General features: G+C 43.9%; 1 protein-coding gene across 4 annotated transcripts in view; it reads left to right on the top strand.

The window, feature by feature from the left end:
• Positions 1-22,405, top strand: part of CACNA2D2 (calcium voltage-gated channel auxiliary subunit alpha2delta 2) — a 543,624-nt gene that overhangs the window by 401,131 nt on the left and 120,088 nt on the right. For all 4 annotated transcript variants that reach the window (XM_083488666.1, XM_083488665.1, XM_083488664.1 and 1 more), the window contains 2 exons: positions 14,565-14,696; positions 15,776-15,833. In XM_083488666.1, coding sequence (XP_083344792.1) covers positions 14,565-14,696; positions 15,776-15,833 — 190 coding nt within the window. The remainder of the gene's footprint in view (positions 1-14,564; positions 14,697-15,775; positions 15,834-22,405) is intronic.

Raw genomic sequence — 22,405 nt, 5'->3', positions numbered from 1 at the left:
AAGAACAGGAAAATACAGAATGCTGTTATGGTCCTTTATAGATAATTGCACAAGAAAATGTTATATATGAGAATGGTAATTGGAATATATTTAGCACTGTGGTAAATTGTTCCTCTCAGATGTTTTGGAGGCAAAGGAGGGGTTTTCAGAGGGGTACAAAAGTTTCCTCCCTAAACTCCAAAAAGGTAGCTTTTAAGCGGAAGCAACTTGCTTGTTCCCCCCCCCCCATTCCCAGTGTTCTTCTTTTCCTCTTTTTTGCCCCAGCATTCTTCTTTCCCAAGTGGTCTGAGCCCATCAGGGAACATGAAGAAAATTCAGTGACCTCACAACAGCATTATGCAGCTAATCAGATTGGGTTGCATAATCACGTTACTGAGGGCAAATGAAGTCAATTATGTTGCCCTCACTCTCCATGGGTGGAGAAGGAACTATGTCCTAGTTGTCAAATACATCTATGCTGGGCTGGGCTGTAGTGTGGTTGTTCCATTGCCCACATTTACAGAGCAGTACAACAAAACAAGGCGCATTGACATGGAAGTCTTGGCAATGGGGATGCCCTTCACAAAGGTTTATATGAGCTCTTGAACCCCTACGCCCCAAAAATGATGAAAGGAGCCCCCCTTGTTGGGAGAGCAGAAGTATTTTTCCCATGTTTCCTCAGCTCCATCATTTATGCAAGTTTCAGATGAGGTTTCCTCCATGTTGAGATAGCCAGTTTGCTTCTACTGAACACCTGAAAGCTGCTGGTTTTCTAGCCCTTGGGAATTGGGTCACTGGCCAGACGACATTAAGTTTGTGTGGGCCGTATTCAGCATTTATCCACAAAGACATTCTAAGTAGTGGGGTTAAATGAGCCTGAAAATTGTGAGTATATTAGCCTGTGACAGAGCTCTTCCTCATTAAACTTCATCTTATTTGAAAAGGAAAGTGCTTTTCCGTCTACAGGCTGTAGCTGTCTTTTCAGCACCAAGGACAGCCCCTACCTATTTAATCTTCCTCTATCTTTTTCACCACAATTGCAAAGAAGGAATGCCCCTTCTTTTGTACTGTACTCTAACCTGCCCCAGAAAAGAGTTATGAAAGTTGCAACTAGGCAAGGATTTATTTATTTATTTGCAAATATGCTAGGTTCTCCATAGTGCTGCACAGAATGTACCATAAAAGAATGTGGCATGAAGTATTAACTACACGCAGCCATATCAGTGATGCTATCTCTCATGCATGTCCAACCCCCCTGATACTGCTGAATTAACACAAAGGAGAGAAGTGATACATGCAAGCTGACCACTTAGTTGGTGCTGGGAGAGGGGCAGGGAATGTGACCCCACAACACAGACAGGAAGACAGGGCTATAAGATCTGGGGTAGCATAGTGGCTAAGAAACTGAGCTGCAAATCAAGAAGCACTCGGGGTTGAAATGGAACTTCAAATCAAGTTTGAATCTTGTCTCTGCCATGCACTCACTGGATGGCCTTTTGCAAGTTGCTCGCTCTCTCTCTCATCCTCAGTCCTTATCAACCCCACCCCCTCATCTGAAATATGGGGTATGAAAATACTGACATTGTCAAAGCTTGATAAAGATTTCAGCTACATTTTTTAACATGCGAACAGTTGAAAGTTATTACTTTTTGTGAAATAGAAGTGATGATTTGTAAGCAAATGCATTAAATATTTGATTGGCAGATAGAGACTTTGTAAATAAAGTTTCGGAATCTGTAGCAATGAAAAATACATTTCATATTGGCCATAATAAATATAATATGCTGTGCATATTATATTTTGATTTCACTTCTGTAAAGACAAGCCACCTTACACAGAGAATGGAGTTTTCAAAACTCTCATTGCTGTGTGTAAAGCAAAATATCCCTAATATTTGATTAGGGATATTTTTGATTGAATCAACGGCCGTTGATTCGCCGTTCTGGGTGGTAGGAAGCAGCAGTGGTTTTTGCAAGAGACACAAGCAGAGGTTGTAATGGAATTGAAATGAACAAACTGTTCCTCTTGACTTGCCAACCCAGAGCTTGTATGCCACATTCCTAGTCCTCCACCCTTGTCTGAGGATTTCAGCACTGAAGCAATCGAGGGGCACTATCGCGAGCTGGCATGCTAATTAAAACATTTAATAATACACCCTCCATAGTCACCCGTCGCTACACACACAAATTGCATTTTATATGTTTTTTATTTACTGCGCCAGTTTTAATTAAATCTGTAATCACTTGCCAGGGAAGGGTGGGGAGAGGGCGTGGCCTGGACTCTTGTTCTCCTTGCCTGGCTGGAGGGGCTGGTTTGAGCCTTCCAGGTTAGGCCCACAATGGGGTCCCTTCCAAGGGAAAGAGCACAAGATGGATGGGGAGGAATCAAATCCAACTGCAAAAACATTCAGAAAGAGGAAAACCTGGGATGTGTCTGGATGAGAAAGGGGCTGCAAGAAACAAGGTTCTCGAGCGACATCTCAGGCTGGAGAGTTTATTATCTTGCTGTTCAGATGTGTTTTTTTAGTGATACTAGATTAGAAGCAGCCAATGATGATGACTGAGCATGATAGCTCTTAGCCTGAAGGATGACTTTGTTTAAAAGGAGTTTCCCAAGAGACGGATTGTAACATTTAAAGCGGGGAGGTTTCTTGGGGGGAGGGGAAGTGTAAAGAGTCGCGTAGCTGTGCTCCCAGTGCAACTGTGCAAGGCTATAGTATCTCCCCACACCGGCATTATCCCCACCCACCATTGTCTAGCTAACGTGTGTCTGTGTATTGCACTGTTAGCAACTTGCATGAGTTACTGGAGAAATGTACTGATCACACTCACTGGGCAATTAGAGCTAGATTTTTCACATGATTTTACTCTCCTTAGAAGGGACTTTCCTTTGGCTTATTTTTTAAATGTGTTTTTTGCACAGGTAGATTTGGGCTCTTCTGAAAGGTTGCCTGTATGCATTACTTAACAGTGCAATCCTGTACATGTCTATTCAGACATGAGCTCCACTGGCTTCAGTTTGCCTTACCCCAGGTTGGTTGTTCTTGTTTTTACTGTGGCCTAAAAGTATGCTCAGCATCGAGTATGAATGCCAGAGTTGTTTGCTCCGCTATGCTGTCAGAATAGTATTAGTCACATAATGCCGGGTCGATAAGCCAAGAGTAAATGTCAATTCCTTATGTGTTTCTTCGGTTTTGGCGTTATAAATAGTCTGACATACTATAAAGCCATGTTGCTTTGATATCTGTCTGTAAACTGTTAATACATTTAATCTTTTCTCATGAAACCAGCCATTTTGTTTCATGAAAACTTACACAAAATAAGATAAACAGGAAATCATAGGCTGATAACCTAGGGAAGGGTGTGTTTTTCTCTAAGAAACATTTACTGAGATAGTGACTCAATAAACTACTGATCAGAGGTGCATCTGTCAGCAGAAATACAATAGCCTCTTCCCACTGTAATACATTAATAGTTTTTTAAAGAAGAAAAAGATTCAGGAGCAGATCTGAAAGAAATGTGAACTGACTGTTTAAGTAAACTCTGTGTCGGGATGGGTTTCATCTCTGAGTCAATAAAAATATATGATGGTCATTAGGTAAAGAATAAAACAGTAAGTAAAGACATGATCGATCACATTTTTAAAGCTGTAGAAAAAGAGTGTGGTGTTCAATGCACTTCACTTAGGGTTGTCTATATTTTGCCACCCCAAACCAGACAGTGTATGTCTACAAATGTCCATTTGGAACTCCCACCTGTGTAGGCTTCCCCATTCATTGGGCAGAGCTGTCCCCTCCATGGAAATGACTGGGGAAATCCTTTGCAGGAGAGTTGAGCTTCACTGTGTATATCAGAGACCACACAGGAGGAACAAGATATTAATATATCAGGATTGTTCCATGGGGTTTGCAGCTGAAACCTTTCAGCTTTTGTCACATGGGAAGCCACATGGGAAGCAATTTCTCCATCATCACAGACTTTGGGGGGGTCTTCAATTAAATGGTGAACATTGCCTTTCTGAGCTGCTTTTCACATGAAGATAGTTGCCAAGGAGGTAACCAGTATGGTCCCCTCCAAATGCTACAGCTCACGTCAGCCCAACAAGCATAACCAAAGCCAGGGATGATGGAAGTTGTAGTCCAACAACACCTAGAGGGTACTGCATTGACAACCCCTGCTCTACAAGGCTGTTGTTGCATGTTCTTTAGCCCTGATCTCACTGGTTATACCACCTGGACCCTAAAACAGACAAAATCTATTGTTGTAGGCAACCTGTTTGAGATGTTATTTGGCAAACAATGTTTGCTCATGTGCCTTCAATAAGGAATGTGTCCTTAGACTGTATATGCAGCCAAGGTGTTCCCTGCAAAAAGCAGCTGTGTTAAGAAAATATATTGGCTCTGATCTAAAGCCACAGGTACATGGCCTGCATTGCTTTCTATGGCAAATAGAAATCCCCAAATGTACAATAATAATAATTTATTATTTATACCCCGCCCATCTGGCTGGGTTTCCCCAGCCACTCTGGGCAGCTTCCAACAGAATATTAAAATACAATAATCGATTAAACATTAAAAGCTTCCCTAAACAGGGCTGCCTTCAGATGTCTTCTAAAAGTCTGGTAGATGTTTTTCTGTTTGACATCTGGTGGGAGGGCGTTCTGCAGGGCGGGTGCCGTTAGCGAGAAGGCCCTCTGCTTGGTTCCCTGTAACTTGGCTTTTCACAGGGAGGGAACCGCCAGAAGGCCCTCAGCACTGGACCTCAGTGTCCAGGCAAAATGATGGGGGTGGAGATGCTCCTTCAGGTATACTGAACCGAGGCCATTTAGGGCTTTAAAGCTCAGCACCAACACTTTGAATTGTGCTCGGAAAAGTACAAACCCCAATCATTAATATATCGCTTTTAACAGATTCAATTTAACACAGGCAGCCCTGCATTTCCTTCTTCATTATTATTTTCCTGTTCTGAATCTGGTGCAGAAGGCCCATGTGCCACCTTTTTCTCAACTCTACCTATATGCCAGTTGTGGCCATTCCTAGTGAGAGGTGACCTGGTGGCTACTGCTGTCCATTATGTCCAGCCTTGAAGTGTTGTAATGTGCTCTCTGTGGGGCTACCTTTTAAAATAGGGAAGGCTAACCTATAGTACTCTTGATGCTGTTGTATTATAACTCCCATCATCCCTGGCCATCTACCATGCTAGCTGGGGCTAATGGAAGTCAGAGTCCAACAACGTCTGGAAAGGGCTGCAGGTTCCCTGCCCCTGTTTTAAGAACTGCCAAGTCTCTAGTTTTGTGATGACATTCCATGCTATCGAAGCCAATGAATTTGGGGGTCTATGTGTGTGAGTCAATATGCACAGCCGCCTTCCAGCACACTGCTGTCATGCATGCATGTGGGTAGGGACCGCCAGCATGATCACACAAGTCCATTAGAAAGCTGAAACAAGGCTGACACTATGTGTTGCTTCGCTGGAGACAAGCCACAGTGGTCACTGCCCATTCTAACTGGATGCAATGAGAGAGAGGCTGTTGGAGATTTTGGAAAGATTAATATTTTGCTTTCCCTTCTCCACTCCATTGTATAAAATGATTGAAGGAAATCAATACATGAAGCATTTTTCTCAGCCTTGGTAATGCAGAATCTTATACCATGTAATGTTTCATTGATTGACTGCAAGGAGGCAGGGAAATCAAAAAAGGGGGAAAGAGAAGGTGTGCTAAGAAGGGAAAGGGTGAAGGAGCCTGGCAGAATGCCACACCTTTGCAGAGGCCTTTGAGCTTACCCAGTTGGGGATCTTAGGAAGTCCTCTTTCTATTAAGCATCCATTTGTTTTATTTATGGATTGCTTTCCATGAGGCATCCTGAAGCAATTCACAATATAATAAAGCACACATAAAAGCAATTGCATATATAGAAAACAGTTAAAGCATGTCACACTCAAGAGGGGAAGCGCCTGTGCATTTTTCTCTAGGGACTGATTTGTACAAGCCACAAAGTGGACAAGAGCATTTACTGACGTAGAGTTCAAGCGTGCCAAAAACTCACTTGGCCCCAAACTAGCTATGATACTAAACTTGTCATTAGCGAATCATGTCTTTGTGGCTTTTAAAGCCTTTTGAGCAGGTATTCAGAGAGGCTGTTTCATTGGAAATGGACCCTTCCCCCCCCACCACCACCATAGCCCCGGTCACTCACATGCCCTGAGAAGCTGCTGTTAGCCCTAGAAGGAAAACTCCCATTGGCATTGTTTCTGTTGTTCACCAGCTCTTTAGCATGTGGCATCCACACACAATAGTGGCCTCCTTCTTGGCATAAATCAGGCACCTGCAAACATTGCAGATGAAGAGGATAACAGTACACAGGGTTAGAAATGCTTTTGAATGAGATGCTGGGGCATATGAAACCTGAATGAATGAGTAGTTTCTCTTGCCCCATACTTGCAGATAAATCAGCATTAGAAAGGAAGGAGAAGTGGGGGGGGGGGGGAGAAGAAATGCTTTATGTGCATGTGTATTGCATGCCTGAACAAACTTGAATTAAATAGTGATTATTTTAAAATTTTACTATGCCAGTAGCAAGAAATGTGCCTATGGAGTTATTTAAATGGAAGAATTTCCTTTATTTATTTGTAGGGGTTTTGTAAAGTGCTTGACACTGTAAGGGCTGCGAACCTAACATTAACAGGTTTATAATCAAATCCTGCCTATGAGGCAAAACACTATAGTCATTAAGGGAAATGAGGCACAAAAGGCCACTAATATTTGAGGATGCAGCATGAGATATGTTAAGCCTCATTTCAGAAATTCTGAACACCTGCAGACGCTCTTAGATTTCAGCTGCTATTATGGATGCTCTGTAGGCCCGAAGCAAAATTCACCAGGGAACAGAACTCTTACAACTCCCAAACATTTAAAAGAGATTTTTCCAGAACAAGTTCTCAACAGACTGTGTCTGAAGTGCCTCTTTAAAACAAAACAAAACAAGCCCCCTTAAATTTAATGAACATTTTGCTGCACTAGTTTTCCAACAGAAATCAGGTGTGATTCATTTAGATGGGGAAATGATGTACCTGTCCCTTATGCCCCCAAATCAGAAATTCAGATAACTGGGAGATGTATCCATAGATTTTTCAGATGCACGGGTAGGTGCAAGATCAGTGGATTAATTGATCCTTCCTCTGATACGTGGCAACTGAAATTGCCTAACCTTTGATAGGCTGCAAACCCTATATCAATTTCCTATTCATTGGTCATTGGTCAATCCTCAGCATTCTGATCAGAGCTGTTTTGCCTGACTTCTGAGGTTCCCTCTTCTATAGTACCAAGCAACTTGTGGGCACACCAGTCCTTTGCCCTAGTTCACCTTTGCTCGAGCCCCTACCTTAGGGCCGGATTTAGGTTTGATGAGGCCGTAAGCTACTGAACATAATGGGGCCCTTTATATGTCCAGCTGTCCTTTGTCAACAACAAATTGTCACTGTTTTTTGTGTTGAATATATGCTGTATGGTAATTTATGTACCTAATAGGTATCTAAGGCCATTTGCCACTGTTGCTGTATGTAGGTTTTATTTGATTTTTATCTTATATTTTGGAAATGTACATCCAATTTTTTCCCCTTTAAATTGGGGGGTGGGCCTAAGCTATAGCTTGTTAGCTTATACGTGAATCCGGCACTGCCCTGCCTTATACCTGCTCTCCCAATGCCTGCTTAGCTGTTTGGCTTCAGTAATTGTGTAGCTGAGAGTGATTCTGGACTCTAACTTGCACTTGGCTGTGACAGCCAGGTGTTTGATAGGCATTAAGCTGCATTATGAGAGGGCCTTCTACAACTCATCAAATTTGGAGATTTGTATTCAAAAGTCCAGATAAGAAGGCATCAACCTTATCTTTGTTACTATTCTAAAATGTTTTCGGACAATGTGCAACAAAAACCCGAACCCTAAAGAGAGATCTGCAAACGGTATCACCAGGAACGTAGCCCTGATACTATACTGAACATGAAAGCAAAAATGCCCAGCACACCAGGATTGTCAGAATTGTTGTGGTAATCAGAATAAAGTTATTTGAGTAAAGAAGCAGAATTCAGTAAAAGTATCTGAAGTGTGATTCATCTGTCTGTAATGATCCTTAGGGGTTTGATCAAAGGGTAGCAAGAATAATGAAGATCAAGGGAGGAGAGGCTGCTGGAGGAAGAATTTATGGAAGTGCTAAATATAGGCTGTTTCTCAAAAAAACAAAACATGATGCAATAGCATGTCCTTTATTTCAGTAGCATTTTGCTAACCAGCTGTCAAAGAAGCAATTTCACATGGGTTTTTCAGGGTTTTGAGAGAAGAATGACATGATGATGATGATGATGATGGTGATGGTGATTGGCTGCCCCCAATCCCAGGTTCTGTGTGTGCTCTGATGGAGGCTTCCGATGTATGTGCAATGAAGATGTGCTTGCAGAGCTCCACCACCACTTTGAAGCAAGGGGAGGATCCGTTGTGCCAAGAGGCTAAGCCCTCCAAGTGTCAGCTTTCAAAGAAGCCAGATAGAATTGATGCTATTCGCTACATGAGATGCTTTCAACCTCATGCACTCAAACTCCTGCAGCAAGCAAGCTGTGTGAAAGAATCGCATTGGGCAATTGTCACCCTCTCCATAAATCCATCCTCTTGACAGCACTGACATTTGAAAGTGACTGGCCCTAAGAGCATTTTCATTATTCACTGTGATACTGGCTGCTTTTGTTTGGAAGCTGCTTTATTGTTGATATGGTTTCACCAACAGCCTGTGAGGTCAGTATCTTTTAGAACAACTCTATGACACCATATTCTTCATTAATAGTTACATTAAGAATCTGTAGCTCATATCACCAAAGGAATCATACTTGGACGGATTTGCTCCTATCTCCTCAGGGTCCCCAAAGCCTTCTCTTCCTGTATGGGCTGTGTGTCCCACTCAGTGTCCAAGCTGGAAAAAAATTGAATAATCTTGCTGGTGCTGCCTTGTTCTGAATCCAAATCCTACAGGATAGTGTGCTTATTAATCAGCCAGCCAACAAACCACTGAGTCTTTCTGCAGGTTACTTCATGCTGAATCAGCCAAATTGCAGCTTTATCTTCAGATTGGAAAACTGGGTATTTATTCATAGCAATATTTATATGTTGCTTTTCAGTCCTATACGGCACCCACAAAACAGCTCATTAAAAAAACTAATAATAGTAAAAGGTAAAGGAATTTAAAAGGAATAACTAATTCAGTAAAAAAAACAGCATTATAAACTCTGGGAATCAGACAAAAATGAAAGGTACATCTAAATGGTTGGCATACATATGTCTCAGGAGATAATGGAGCAGTGTACCTTTGGGGGTGAAATCGGACCATGGGAGAGTTACAGTGCTTCTATGATGGCTGTAGAGACCGATAAGGGAGAGACATGTTTTGTTGCAGCTGGGGCAGATGAAGGCGTCTGGTTGTGCTACTGCAGATACACCATGGTGTTTCTTCTCTCTGCATTCCTCCCAGCGGTCATTCCTCCTCTGGTTATTGCTATGGATACACAACCTGACTGTCTGTCTTCAGGCACTGCAGTCATCTGCAAGGAATTCCCACATGGTGGGATTGATGTTGCCAGCCTTCATGTCACATTTGCCAACATCTTTATAATGGCCCTGGTGGCTGGAGCCAGCTCCCCGTAGAGAATTACTGTTTCAATTATTGTTTTGAAATTTGGGAGGGAAAAGGTTTTCTGGGAGGCATTTAGACACTGGAGGGAAATTTCCACCATAAATGGAAAAGATGTAGCTAATAGATTGTCTCCATGTGTGCATGAGACTCTTGAGAGTCCCATAGACTGCAAGAAGATCAAACCTCTCCATTCTTAAGGAAATCAGCCCTGAGTGTTCACTGGAAGGACAGATCCTGAAGCTGAGGCTCCAATACTTTGGCCACCTCATGAGAAGAGAAGACTCCCTGGAAAAGACCCCGATGTTGGGAAAGATTGAGGGCACAAGGAGAAGGGGACGACAGAGGACGAGATGGTTGGACAGTGTTCTTGAAGCTGCCAACATGAGTTTGACCAAACTGCAGGAGGCAGTGGAAGACAGAAGTGCCTGGCGTGCTCTGGTCCATGGGGTCACGAAGAGTCGGACACAACTAAATGACTAAACAACAACAACAACAACAATGTGTGCCTGATACACAAGCAAAGAACGTCTAATACCGCTCCTGGGTTCATAGCTCAAAACTATGTGCAGTCGTATAGCATCAGTTTAGCATCTGATGTGTCAACCAAGACTGTAGTTGTCAGATTAAAATGAGGGGAAATGCAGTTCTGCATTTTTGAGCATTGTGGGGCCAGGGCACAAGATGGCAGCAGTCGCTGCAGTGCTGCAGGTGGCGTCTCGTCAAATCTTTCACATACCATGTGTTGGACAAGTAAGGGGTTTTTACGTTGACTGGGGGATGGTACATGACGTTGAGAGAAGAAAGACAAGTTATATAACTTGCAGCATGTAAGGAGTGGGCGTGGGGTAGATGACTCTTGGTAAAAGACTCTTAACTAGAAGGGGGCAACCTTGTTTAATTTTGTCAAACCTTCCACACTTGCTCCTCTTGCATATTTAAAATTGACATGGAAAAATAAAGCAGTCCCACACTTGGGGGGGGTGTATGTTTTTGTAACCCATTCAAGAACTGCTTTTTGCAATGAAGAATGGGTTAAAAATATTTCAGATAACATAAAATTCTCTGAATCCCAAGCGATCAGTTACGACATAGTTTCTAATTGCTCCATTTTCATGTTTCAACTGAGATGTCATTTGTAAGAAACAAATTATGATCTCCCCTAATTTTTCAGTAAAGTTTTCCTGATTATATAGATATAAATTAACTACACATATAAACTACACATTAAAACACAGCCACATGTAGCAGTAGCCTGAGGGACGCTTCTCTGCTTTGAAAGCATTCTCATCAAGGAGTGATTTGGAACTACAAAGTCCTGGCCATGTGCAACATTTATCCTAAGACTCCCCATACCACTTTTCTCTAGCAGGATTCCAGGCTCAAGCTTGGGAGATAAACACAGCCTTGGAACCTTTATGGGCATAAAAGGAAGGAGAGAAGGAGATTGCAAAACAGAACAAACTGAGAGTAGTCAAAAACTATTCTAGCAATAAATGTGAAAATACCAAATGGTCCTCAACCTATCAGAACTCTCCACACATATGTCCCCCCCCCCTTGTTCATAGCACTGCTTCAGAATGGAATTGTAGAATGAAAATTAGCCATACTGCTTTGCACAAGGAAGGAGTCAAAAGGCAGGAGATGATACACATGTTGTTGGCAGCTAGCTGTGGTCTAAACCACTGAACCTCTTGAGCTTGCCAATCAGAAGGCCGGTGGTTCGAATCCGCACGAAGGGGTGAGCTCCCGTTGCTCTGTCCCAGCTTCTGCCAACCTAGCAGTTTGAAAGCATGCCAGTGCAAGTAGATAAATAGGTACCGCTGTGGTAGGAAGGTAAATGGCGTTTCCGTGCACTCCAGTTTCTGTTACGGTGTTCCGTTGTGCCAGAAACGGTTTAGTCATGCTGGCCACATGACCCAGAAAGCTGTCTGTTGGACAAACAGCGGCTCCCTGAGTGTCGCAACCCCATAGTTGCCTTTGACCGGACTTAACCGTCCAGGGATCCTTTACCTTTTTTCTTTTTTTTCTTTACCTTTTTTCTTTTTAACCAGTAAAAGATGGGCATGAAGCCGGTAGTTCACCTTTGAAGTAGAAGCTAAGCAGAGTGAGCTGAGCAACAACATTGGCAAGTTGTAACTAGCTACGTTTGATCTTGGCTTTACACTCTGATCCACCATGCTGGCAGTTGCTCTACATTTTGAAGTGTGCTGTCTTCTTTTCCATTGACCTCAGAAATAGCAGCATGTTACTTAAGTAGTGGCTGCATTAGAGAACACCTGAAATAACCATTTAGCCTGCCTTTGCATACAAATAAAAATGCTTAGTTTCCCACTCATCTCATTCCATTTCTCCAGCAGTGTGTTGTTTGTGGTTTTTGCCACTGTTTAGAAGGCAGTTCTTAAGCCGTTGCTTAAAGCCCTCTTCAGAGCTGGACGGTGTGGCATGCTCGCCCATGTTCAGGTGTCACCACACTACAGCTCCGTAGATAAACTCTTTGACACTAGCTAGTGAAAGGAGTATCTCTTACGTTTTATTTTAACATTCTGGCATGGTTGTTAGCTTTATGAAATCCCTTCTGAGTCATCATCCAAGCACTGAAGAGAGAAGGTCAAAGCCATTTCCCCTTCTTTAGGGAGCGTGATCTCAAAGGTGCATGCAGAGGGAATGCCTTTACAGCCCCAGAAATGCATGTGCATAATAATGGATACAGCGGCTGGATGTACATGAGTACATCTAGGAAATCAGGCCAGAGCTCACACCCAATAAACTCCAGTATTCCCCCACAGGAACTGCATCAGGAAGCAGGAAAGGAGTTGTTTTGCCTGTGCTTTGAACCTTTCCAAAAGTCTAGTTGGAAAAAAGAGCTATAAGTGTGAACTGACAAAGTCATAGCATAAGTCTTGCATCTATCACCTTGACCATGACTCTAGCAATTGCTAATGCATGCTGGGGTGCTTTTCTGTGATACTTTGAGCCCTTCTCAGAGCCTGCCTGTATGCCCTGATTTCTTGGCTGTGAGATGCCACAAACTCAGCTGCTCTCAGGTGTGTTTCCTGAATTGTTCATAGAAAGCTCTGAAATCCTCTGCTGCAGAAGAATGTGTGATCTTCGAAGAATGAATATGAGAGGATGACTAGAATGATGATGACTGGTGGGGCTCACACCTCTTTTTCATCTTGCCAACCTGTGCTCAAAGATCTACTTCCCCCACCTCAGCTCTGACTGCAGCTCTCCAGGAAATTCTCCACTTGATTTTCTCCCCTTGAGTGCTGTTAATAGAGGCATGTTGGAGGAGAGAGAGGTTTTTTAAAAAATGAAAGAAAGAGCAGGCTGGCAGCGACAAGTAACCAAGTGCCTGTTCTTTTGCACATTCCTTAAATCCTGGCCCCAGCTGATTAATCACAGAGTCAGGCTGCTCTGAGCTTATCACTTTCCTTAATAGCTGAATAATTTAAAACCTCTGTTTGCTGGCGTCTTAATTGCTTTTGCATTAGACACGAGGGCCACCATGAATGCAGAATGGGACCAACCCCAGTAGGGTCTTTCTCTTTCCCCCCCCCCCCGCACTTCATTCAATGTCTCTTTGGAACTGGCTTAGAGGGGAGAAACTGGGCTGTGGTTCCTAAAGGGGATGCAGGCAATTTATTTCCCATCTGCTGTGGGTGGCCAGAGGGACATATGCACTTCATGGTGCGCTGACTCTTATTCTTCAGAAGGCTTTGATATTCTTCATGCCTGGAATATAATTTCCATCCAGTCAGGGGGTGGGTGGGTGTTTTACTTGTGGATTTGTGGAGTGGCTTCACATGAGCAGGGTATGGCAGTCTGCATATCTGCAAGGTGCTAAGGGACAACCCAAAGCTAATCTTCAGTCTCAATAGTACAATTGAGTTCATATTCCTAATAACTGGTGTGAGTGGCATAAGGAGTTCATCGTTCCGTTTGCTTATCTCTGTGTATCACATGCTACAAAAGGCGGCCAAAAAAAAACCCCTCTGCCACTGATCTAAGTGTAAACACTACTGGGACTGGGTTTGTCTCCATTTTTGAGGAAGAAATGACAAAATATTATCAATTTAGTCTTATTCTAGTCCTATTTGGGGATTTTTCTGTGCTATTTATTGAATCTGATGGGACAGATAATGTCATGATTTACACCAGGGGTCAGCAAACTTTTTCAGCAGGGGGCCGGTCCACTGTCCCTCAGACCTTGTGGGGGGCCAGACTATATTTTGAAGGGGGAGAATGAATGAATTCCTATGCCCCACAAATAACCCAGAGATGCATTTTAAATAAAAGGACACATTCTACTCATGTAAAAACACGCTGATTCCTGGACCATCCATGGGCTGGATATAGAAGGCGATTGGGCTGGATCCAGCCCCCAGGCCTTAGTTTGACTACCCATGATTTACACCACCTGTAACGCATTAAAACTAACACCCAACTATCAGCTAGTTTCCAGTACTACAGATAAATACATTTGATGGTGTTTAGTGGTGTAGACACATTCATAGGTGTTACTCATGAAGTTATTAACATGGCTGGTCTTCCTACTAGTGCAGTTGTAGCACAGGTAGTAATGGCAAGGTGTGGTCATGAATACACTTGATGCAATTCCTGTGCAGCTGCTTCTTTTGAAAGGACTGTTGACAGTTAGCCCAACAATCAGGGATAATGAGCATTGTCAATCATAATTCTTCAACTGGAATTATCAACAACTCAGCAAATTATTAGCATCTCAACAACTCCATCAGTTGGGCTGTGTAGAAAGAAGTTCCGCACCTCTGTGGCCATATAGCTTTGTGGAAGCATCTTGTGTGTGTTTTCTTTCTAAATTACAGAGAATCTGCCCTTTGGTGTCCAAATTCTAGGCACACTGATCTTGTTTTCTTTTTGTTTCTTGCAGCCACAGTAATCCTTAATGAACTCAACTGGACTGACGCCTTGGAGGATGTATTCGTTGAAAACCGAAAAGAAGATCCATCTCTGCTATGGCAAGTCTTTGGGAGTGCCACAGGCGTGACTCGCTTCTACCCAGGTTTGTGCCATTCTAAAGTGAAAGAGGGGGAAACCTACTGCTTTGGGCCTGAGCAATGACACCACAATTATACATGTACTGTGTCTGGTGTAGTTGGAGTAGAGGAAGTGGCGGGGAACAGCTTTTCCCATTGTGTCTTTGTCCTTGAATATTAGCCCTGTTTGGATTTCACTATTGGGTTCAGTACTAACAGGAGCTGCTTAGGATGGAGGATAGTGATAGCTACACATCCCTTCCTTTCCTGTCTTCCTATTCCATCCAGGATTTCACAGTATGGGCCAATGGCTAGATGTGTTTAATGTGATTTGTGGACCACAGTCCTCTGCCCCTAGAACTCCATGTACCCCTCCCCTCAATAGCATCCATATGAATTCATCTTCACTGGCCTGTAGTATTGTTTCCTGTTGCCAGATAACACCAGGGGCAGACTTTGGTAATCTTTCATAATATGCAGGGGTGGAGGAAGGGGAGTGCGGGGTTGCAGGCAGCCCCAGGTGTCACCACTGAGGGGAGTGACAAAATGCCAGGCAGCACTCACCATGGGGCCTGCAGCGTGCCTGAGCCACGCATCTCTCCTAGGAGAGACATGGTGGCTTGGGCACGCACAGGCTCCCCACTGCCCAAATGGTCCACCCGCTGCCTCCCCCCCCCCAGCTGCAGGGCAGCTGAGTGGGAAGAGGCAGGCAGACTCCGGAGGCCCTGCAGTGCCCCTATGGGAGGCTGGCACTGCACCTGGGCACACCGCCCCAGGCACCCAAGCAGCTTCCTCCGCCGCTGATAATATGGCACCCTGTGCAAGGCCAAATTTTGGCTCCCCTAAATGGATCTTCTCGGTTATGGGTCTTCTCAATTTTGTGTCCCCTCAGCTGGGTGCCCTATGCAGAGAAACCACCTGCATCAGCCTAAATTAGCCACTGATAACGCTTTTTGCATAATCATCTCTGTTGCCATTGACTTGTAGCAGGTGGGCTTCCACATGTACCCTTTGCTGCCTTCCTTCCCCACTGTTTGTATTTCCCTGTATTGGCATCAGCTGTGCTACTTCTAATATTACTTCTAATTGTCTCTTCTAATTGAAGCCACTCCTTGGAGGATGCCCAATAAGATTGACCTGTACGATGTCCGACGAAGACCTTGGTAAGTGAAGAGTTGCACTGAAGTAGGTGGATCCTGGGTTGCATACCACAGGAACAATAGTCTCAGAGTTGATAACAGGGGGCCTATCATTTAAAATGTTGAGTTAAGCACACCTAAGCACATTCAACTAACTTTTACTCACCATAGTCCTATTAAAATTTATGATCATAACTAATTTAGGTCCATTGATTGTAAAGGGTTTACTCTGAGTAAATCTTAGTTGACTACACCCATGCATGTTTTTCAAATTACAGTTGCACCTGTTCTTTCACCTCTTACTCTGGTGCTAGCTGATCTTTAAAAGTGCTTCACTCTAGCAAACTGTATTCAGTGTTAAGCCTTAACCAAAGTGGAATAGCTGAGCCACCATGACTCTTGTCAGCAGAGCAGTGGATGCACACGCACACATGATACCTGCTGAATTGCACGGTCCAGGCTAGAATGCTCTCAGCCTGCTCACTTGGTCCAAGGGACCATCTATGGAAATAGGTGGCAGTGTGTAGAACCAAATGATGAAAATGTTTTGTAAGGCCTGTAAACGCCATCTTGGTAGTCAAGATAGCCCTGAGACTAATTGTTTGTTGCTGCAAGAATGGCTGCACATGCTTTGATATATTGCTCTGATATATGCTGATTGCTTTGATGGTATATTTATCTGCGGGTTTGGGATGCATAGGCGAGGGGCGGCTTCGCATACTGGCTGACTGTCAGCTACTCCCTTTTCTGGGAGATGGATGGGAGTTGGAAAGGGCTATTGATGCCAGTTTTCATAGCTTGCTTTATGTATAAGTAATGCTTAAATGCTTTCCTGCGTGTGGGAAAGTCATGAGAACTGCTTGCTGCTTCGGCATCCATCCTGAGCCTATAAGGGCAGCAGGGCACTGCAGGTAAGTTTACACATTTCTTTAATAAAGCACTAGAACTGGCACTTTTGACATGTTTCTTTAGTATCCCTGCATCAGACTAGTTGCACAGGCCCTCCTTTGGGCCTGCAGATCAAGACAGGCAAGCAGCCATTCCTGCGAAAACCAAGAATCCCCACCCCACCCTCAGGTACCAGCTCTGGAGGAATGGCTCAGAAAGCTGACACTGATGCTCCCCAGCAAAGGCAGCCTTCTCCCTCTGCCTAATGGTAGGGCTGAATAGCATAGTTCATCCATAGTTGTGAAATTGGAATGCAAGCTCCTGAGAGAAGCAATAGACTCACAGTGGAGAGAAGGCTTTGTCATGGAAGGACATCTTTTTCTCACTGGGCAAAAACGCGTAAGCAGAGCTGAGGGGAAATGCTGTAAAGAACTGGAAATGCTGGAAGTGCTTGAAGGGAGGGAAGGCAGAAACACACAGCACCTCGTGGCAGAGATGCAGATGAGGACTCTGATTTGTGAAATGCCAAAACAGCAAAGAACGGAGGGGGGGAAGCCACAAAAAAAAAAAGTAATGCGCCCATCCAAAGCTAGTGCTGTTATTGCCTGTGCAATTACTGTGTTAAAGGTGATTGCCTGCGTGTTGCAGACAGCTATTTGAGGCAACGTAATTCCCCCAACCCACACATTCCATTTCCCGGCAACAACGTTAAGTGCTAGAAAAGTGCAACATCTTCCTCACCATAAAAGTGCCACCTGGAGTGAATGCATCTACATCCCCTTCAACAAGGGAGCATCAAGTGTGCATTTATTCATTGTGCAAATAAACAAGCATCTGAACAGGCCTTTGGAGCAGCTGTCTCAGAAAAGGGCCAGACCATATCGGCTCTGGGTGGCATCTGGGTGGCAGATCATCCCATACTTGTTGGTTAAATGGTGGAGACCAGATACGAACACAGAATCCCATTTGGTGGCCTTTAGATGCGTGCTTGCAGGCGGTGGCAGAGAGCCTCAGCGTTCTGCTTAGCAAAAGGCATTGCGGGTGGGGAGGGGATAACTCCTGAGTGCCTTCAAGTTTGTCTTCAACCTTTCTGCCCCTGTAAATTGTCTCAGCTACCAGAAACTAACAGAGCGTTCTGAGTAATGAAATGTAAATGAGCACAGTATGTTCAGCACTGCCACTACGAGGGTCTATTAAACTGGAGCGGGATTTACCCAGACCATGGGTGCATGGAGCCATCCAGCAGACTCTCCCGTTCCCTCCCATCTCCGATATCTTCTCTGTGTCTCTGCTCCCTCCTTCCCTCAACTAGTCTGTATGAAATTCCAGGTCTGTGAGCAGCCAGCTCTGTCCAATTTTCATTTCACACATCGTTGCCATTGGAAAATGGATACAATAACACAGGCAGAGGCATCCAAGCTGCGGCTCTCATCAGCTTCCTCCCCCTCCCTCCCTTTGTATATCTTTGGAGAGGAGAGGCAGAGGGGGTTAGATAGATAGATTATAACCTTAGATACAGATAAATGGGGCAGGGTTCTTCCGCCCTCCCCACTGAAGTTGCAATTGTAAATTTAGCCCTTATTCACAGACAGCTTTAGGTAGGGCTCTCATCTTCTGTAAGGGGGAGGGAGGAGAGAGAGAAATGGAAAAGGAAAAACAAATAACTCTCAAGAAGCAGAGCCAGAAGGACAGGAAGATAAATGTGGCACACGGCGACAGACTACATTTAAGTGAAAGCTGCAAGCGTCAATTTAGCCACACACCAAGTTAAGCATGATTGAATCAGTTACGATTAGCCCAGGTAAAAGGCACTAGCTTGGCAGCACTAATTACGCCTGTGCAAGTGCAGGGTGCTTAGGATTTAATTTTCCTCCATTTATTTTGGAGATCTTGTATATGAGCAGAACAGGTATGGCTTTGCTTCATACAGAATATTCATGTGTGCGCACGCTCTTAACATACACAGGGGGGTGGAAGAGAAATTACGGCGCCTTTGTTTTGTAGCATGCTACTTTTAGATTGTAGGTAAACATCGTTCTTATTTTACATTGATTTCGCCCGTGTCCTAGACGGGTCTTTCTCTCTCTTTTTCCCATGGGGTAAATGGCATTCCTTTTGTTGCCGGCATTTTCTCCCACCCAAAAGGCTGCTCAAACAAGTTCAAAGAAGTATTTACCAGCCACGCAGAGACAGTGGGGTGGGAATGGGGGATCTTGAGCAGGAAGCCCTGGCTGGGCAACAAAGAGAGAGAAAATATCTGAGTCGGAGGCAGTTTTCTTTTTTCCCTTTAGCCTTCATATACATAAACAGCAGCAGCTCCTTTCAAGTCTGTCCTTTAAACTTCAGGTCCCCGCTTATCGGGAGACAGACAAAGCACAGTCGCCACAGGGCTGCCTGCAGGATGGATAAGGCTCTCTCTGCGTGTGCAATGTGGGTCTGATCTTTTCCATTCTGCACATGCATTAATGCAACTGCATGGTGGTAGAGCTGAAAGCAGAGGCACCTGGCAGAGAGGTCTCAAGAAGGGACTTATTTTGGTTCTTCTGCACATCACCTATGAAGAAAATGTTCTCTTTTAGCAGGTGGATCTTTGCACCTGCCACTCAAAAGAGATGGATCTGAGTTTCTGAAACAGCTTAGCTTCATTCCATTTAAGCTCCAATGAAAGCTATGGAGAGGGCCTTCTTGGTTCTTGGTGCCTGCTCCCAGATTGTGGAACTCCTTCTCACAGGAGGCTAGGCTGCTTCTCCACCCCCACCCCACCGCTTTCCCTTTACCAGCAGGCAAATAACTTTCTGTAGACTGACCTTTGGCCTCTAACTGGTTGTTGTGGCAGGATGTTTTACTGGTGGGGTTGTTGTTATTATTATTTTCCTCTTGCTATGCTTTTAAATGTTTTGGTGTTTTGATTCAGTGCTGTTTTAGAGATGGTAACTTATCGGTTTGCTTGTTTGTTTAACAAATATAACTAATTGGTGTGGGTTTTTAAAAATTGTATCTGCTTTTCATTCATGTTGCAAGCCTCCATGAGTCCTGCACTGGGGTGTAAATAAATGAATAAGTCCCCCAAGTTCTTGGACCTGTGGAAAATCTGTCCCAGCACTGCAGGCCTTGACTAGCCATAAATATCTGTGGTCTTGAGCATGAATCTCTCATAACCACTCTCCATAAGGAAATGTGGGCTAGGCCCTATTACAAGGATGGGAAACCCATGGCCTCCCCAGATGTTGCTAGACACCAACTCCCATCCACCCCAGCCAGCCAGCAAAGCCAGTGATGATGTGAGTTGTAGTCCAACAACAGCTGGAGGGCCACAGGTTCTCCATCTGTGCCATATGGGGTAGGCTGTTACCTTCCACCTGTAGTTATATAATTTGTTGGAAGCCACCCAGAATGGCTGGGGCAGCCCAGTCAGATGGGAGGCATATAAATTAGTAGTAGTAGTAGTAGTATCTTGTGCATGTGAACATGTAATTTGTCTGCATTTGTGTTTATATTTGCTTAGAAGACAAATGACCCTAGAAGATCTATAGGCAGCCACATGAATGGGGCACTTGGCATATGCCACACATAGCAAAGCACCAGACTAGATGCTTCCTCTTTTCTAAAAAGTGAAAACCGCTTTTAAAAAAACATTCCTTCTTTTAAGAGCACACTAAAGAAATTGCCTTTTCTGAGAAACTGCTGCCTAGGAGCCATAAATAAATACCTCCCCGGTTTACCTTTCACTGTGGTCTGTTTCATTTTATGTGCCGTTCTAACAGAAAGACATCTAATGCAGTTATTTGTGGAGCGGCAGCTTCCTGCAGATTTTGTTAAAGAACCTTGACAAAGATGGCATATTGCAGCCTCTGTTCTGAAGGCCTCCACTCTGGCACAGTGCAACACAGATCTTTTAAGCCAAGGCTAGCTTTATCAACACCATCCTTGGAGGTGCCGCAAAACAGGTTCTAGGAGACAGCAGATCATTTTCTCTGCCACATCCTGTTGCTCAGCTTCTCTAGGAGAGGGGGTGTACATAGTTATTGGTTGAAGGAAAAAATAAGTACGGGGTTGAGGTGATTATTTGACTTTGAGACCAAGTAGAATATGGCTTGGTTCAGATTAATTGTGCAGCTGCAGGCTACTCTCATGGGATCTCTGGCAACCTCATCCTGTGTGGAAAATCAAGGAAGGGCTCTTAGGCCCTCTTTTCTACTGAGCATGTGAATGGGATGTGTGAATCATATTGTTGCATGAATGATGTGTGAATGGACCAAGAGAGTGTGAACAGTGGGGAGGGGGGAGTTGTGTAAATGGAGTTGTCTTGAGCAGAGAGTGCATGTGAAATGATACATAAGCTTACAAATAATAGGCACCAGCAAAAACAGAAAACAATTATTCAATTGTTTATTTTCACTGTATATTCACTTGTCTTACAATCTCAGACATCAGCTGACCAAACGGGCAATTTTACTTTAAGCCATGCTGTGTCACCTCCTTGACAAATAGCGCTGAGTGCTTGCAGTGATTGGACTTCCTTTGTCAGAAAATTAATGACTCTGCCACTCTGGTTAATTGTTGATGAGTGTTCCACATTAATTATTAACTTTCCTCAAGTTATTAGGGATAGAGCAGAGAGAAGACTGACAGGCCTTGCATTCCATTATGATGCTAAGGCCTTCATTGAATCTCGGTGGAGGGGGATTAGCTGGGCCATAAGAGCAAAAGGGACAGTAACAAACCAGCAGCAGACAGCTGCCACCCTGCCCTAACCTCATTCTCTGCTCCTGTTTCAAGTGGTCTTAGTTATCATTAATAATCAGGTTTCTCTCCCTGCCTGCTGCCCTAACCTCCTTACCTTATATCCCTGCATTGCAGGGGGTTGGATTAGATGATACTCACGGACCCTTCCAACTCTAAAATGCTACGATTCTGTCATATACCACCAACCCCAGAGGCTGGGCTCACTCTCATTCTCTGCAATCTCTGGCCAACCGTCAACACTCTCTACACATTCTGGTGCTAGCCTACTGTGTGACTTATTTGCAATCCTAAGTGTTTTAAGCAGAAATATTTCTAGTGCATTGTATGTTTTCCCACCAGTGACGCTGGGAGAACAGCAAGGAGAAGTCACACAACATCAGAATTATGGATTTGATAGAGTGCAAAATGATCTGGATCTGTGTCTAATTGAAATGGGATTGGCTCAGTCACATGAAACTGAATTAAGGTCTGATCTAATGTGGACAACCTTAATTCCTTTGCACTGTTTTATGGAGGTTCTCTGTGGTAAATAAGACAGAAATAACTTCCTCTTCCCCTGAAGATAATATACACACAGGGGAACATAATCCAGTTTTTCTGTTCCTGTTTAAACTACATTTATTTTTCATCTGGTTTTATCTTCCCCAGATACAACAGAAGAGCCAATTCTGCTAACTCCAGAATCAGCCTAATGTTACAGTGCAGGTCAGAGTTAAATTACAGCAGTACCAGAAACAGAGTTGCTCTCTCTTAACCAGACTTGCTGTGCTGATATCCTAACTTCCATTTCTAATCTGGGCAGGAGGACATTTGGTGTCAGTGCTGTGTCTGTCCGTTGTAATAACTTGGGAACATCCTTTTATACAAAATTATAAACATAGCTTTGAACTCCTGGTTTCAGGTGTTGCCATCGTTCTTTTTCTTGCTTAAATTCAACAGGCAGGACAAATTATTTCTCCAGA

The sequence above is a fragment of the Podarcis liolepis genome, assembly GCF_965112155.1.
Source record: "Podarcis liolepis genome assembly, chromosome: 2".
Lineage (NCBI taxonomy): Eukaryota > Metazoa > Chordata > Lepidosauria > Squamata > Lacertidae > Podarcis > Podarcis liolepis.
This window is presented reverse-complemented; position numbering and strand designations above follow the sequence as displayed.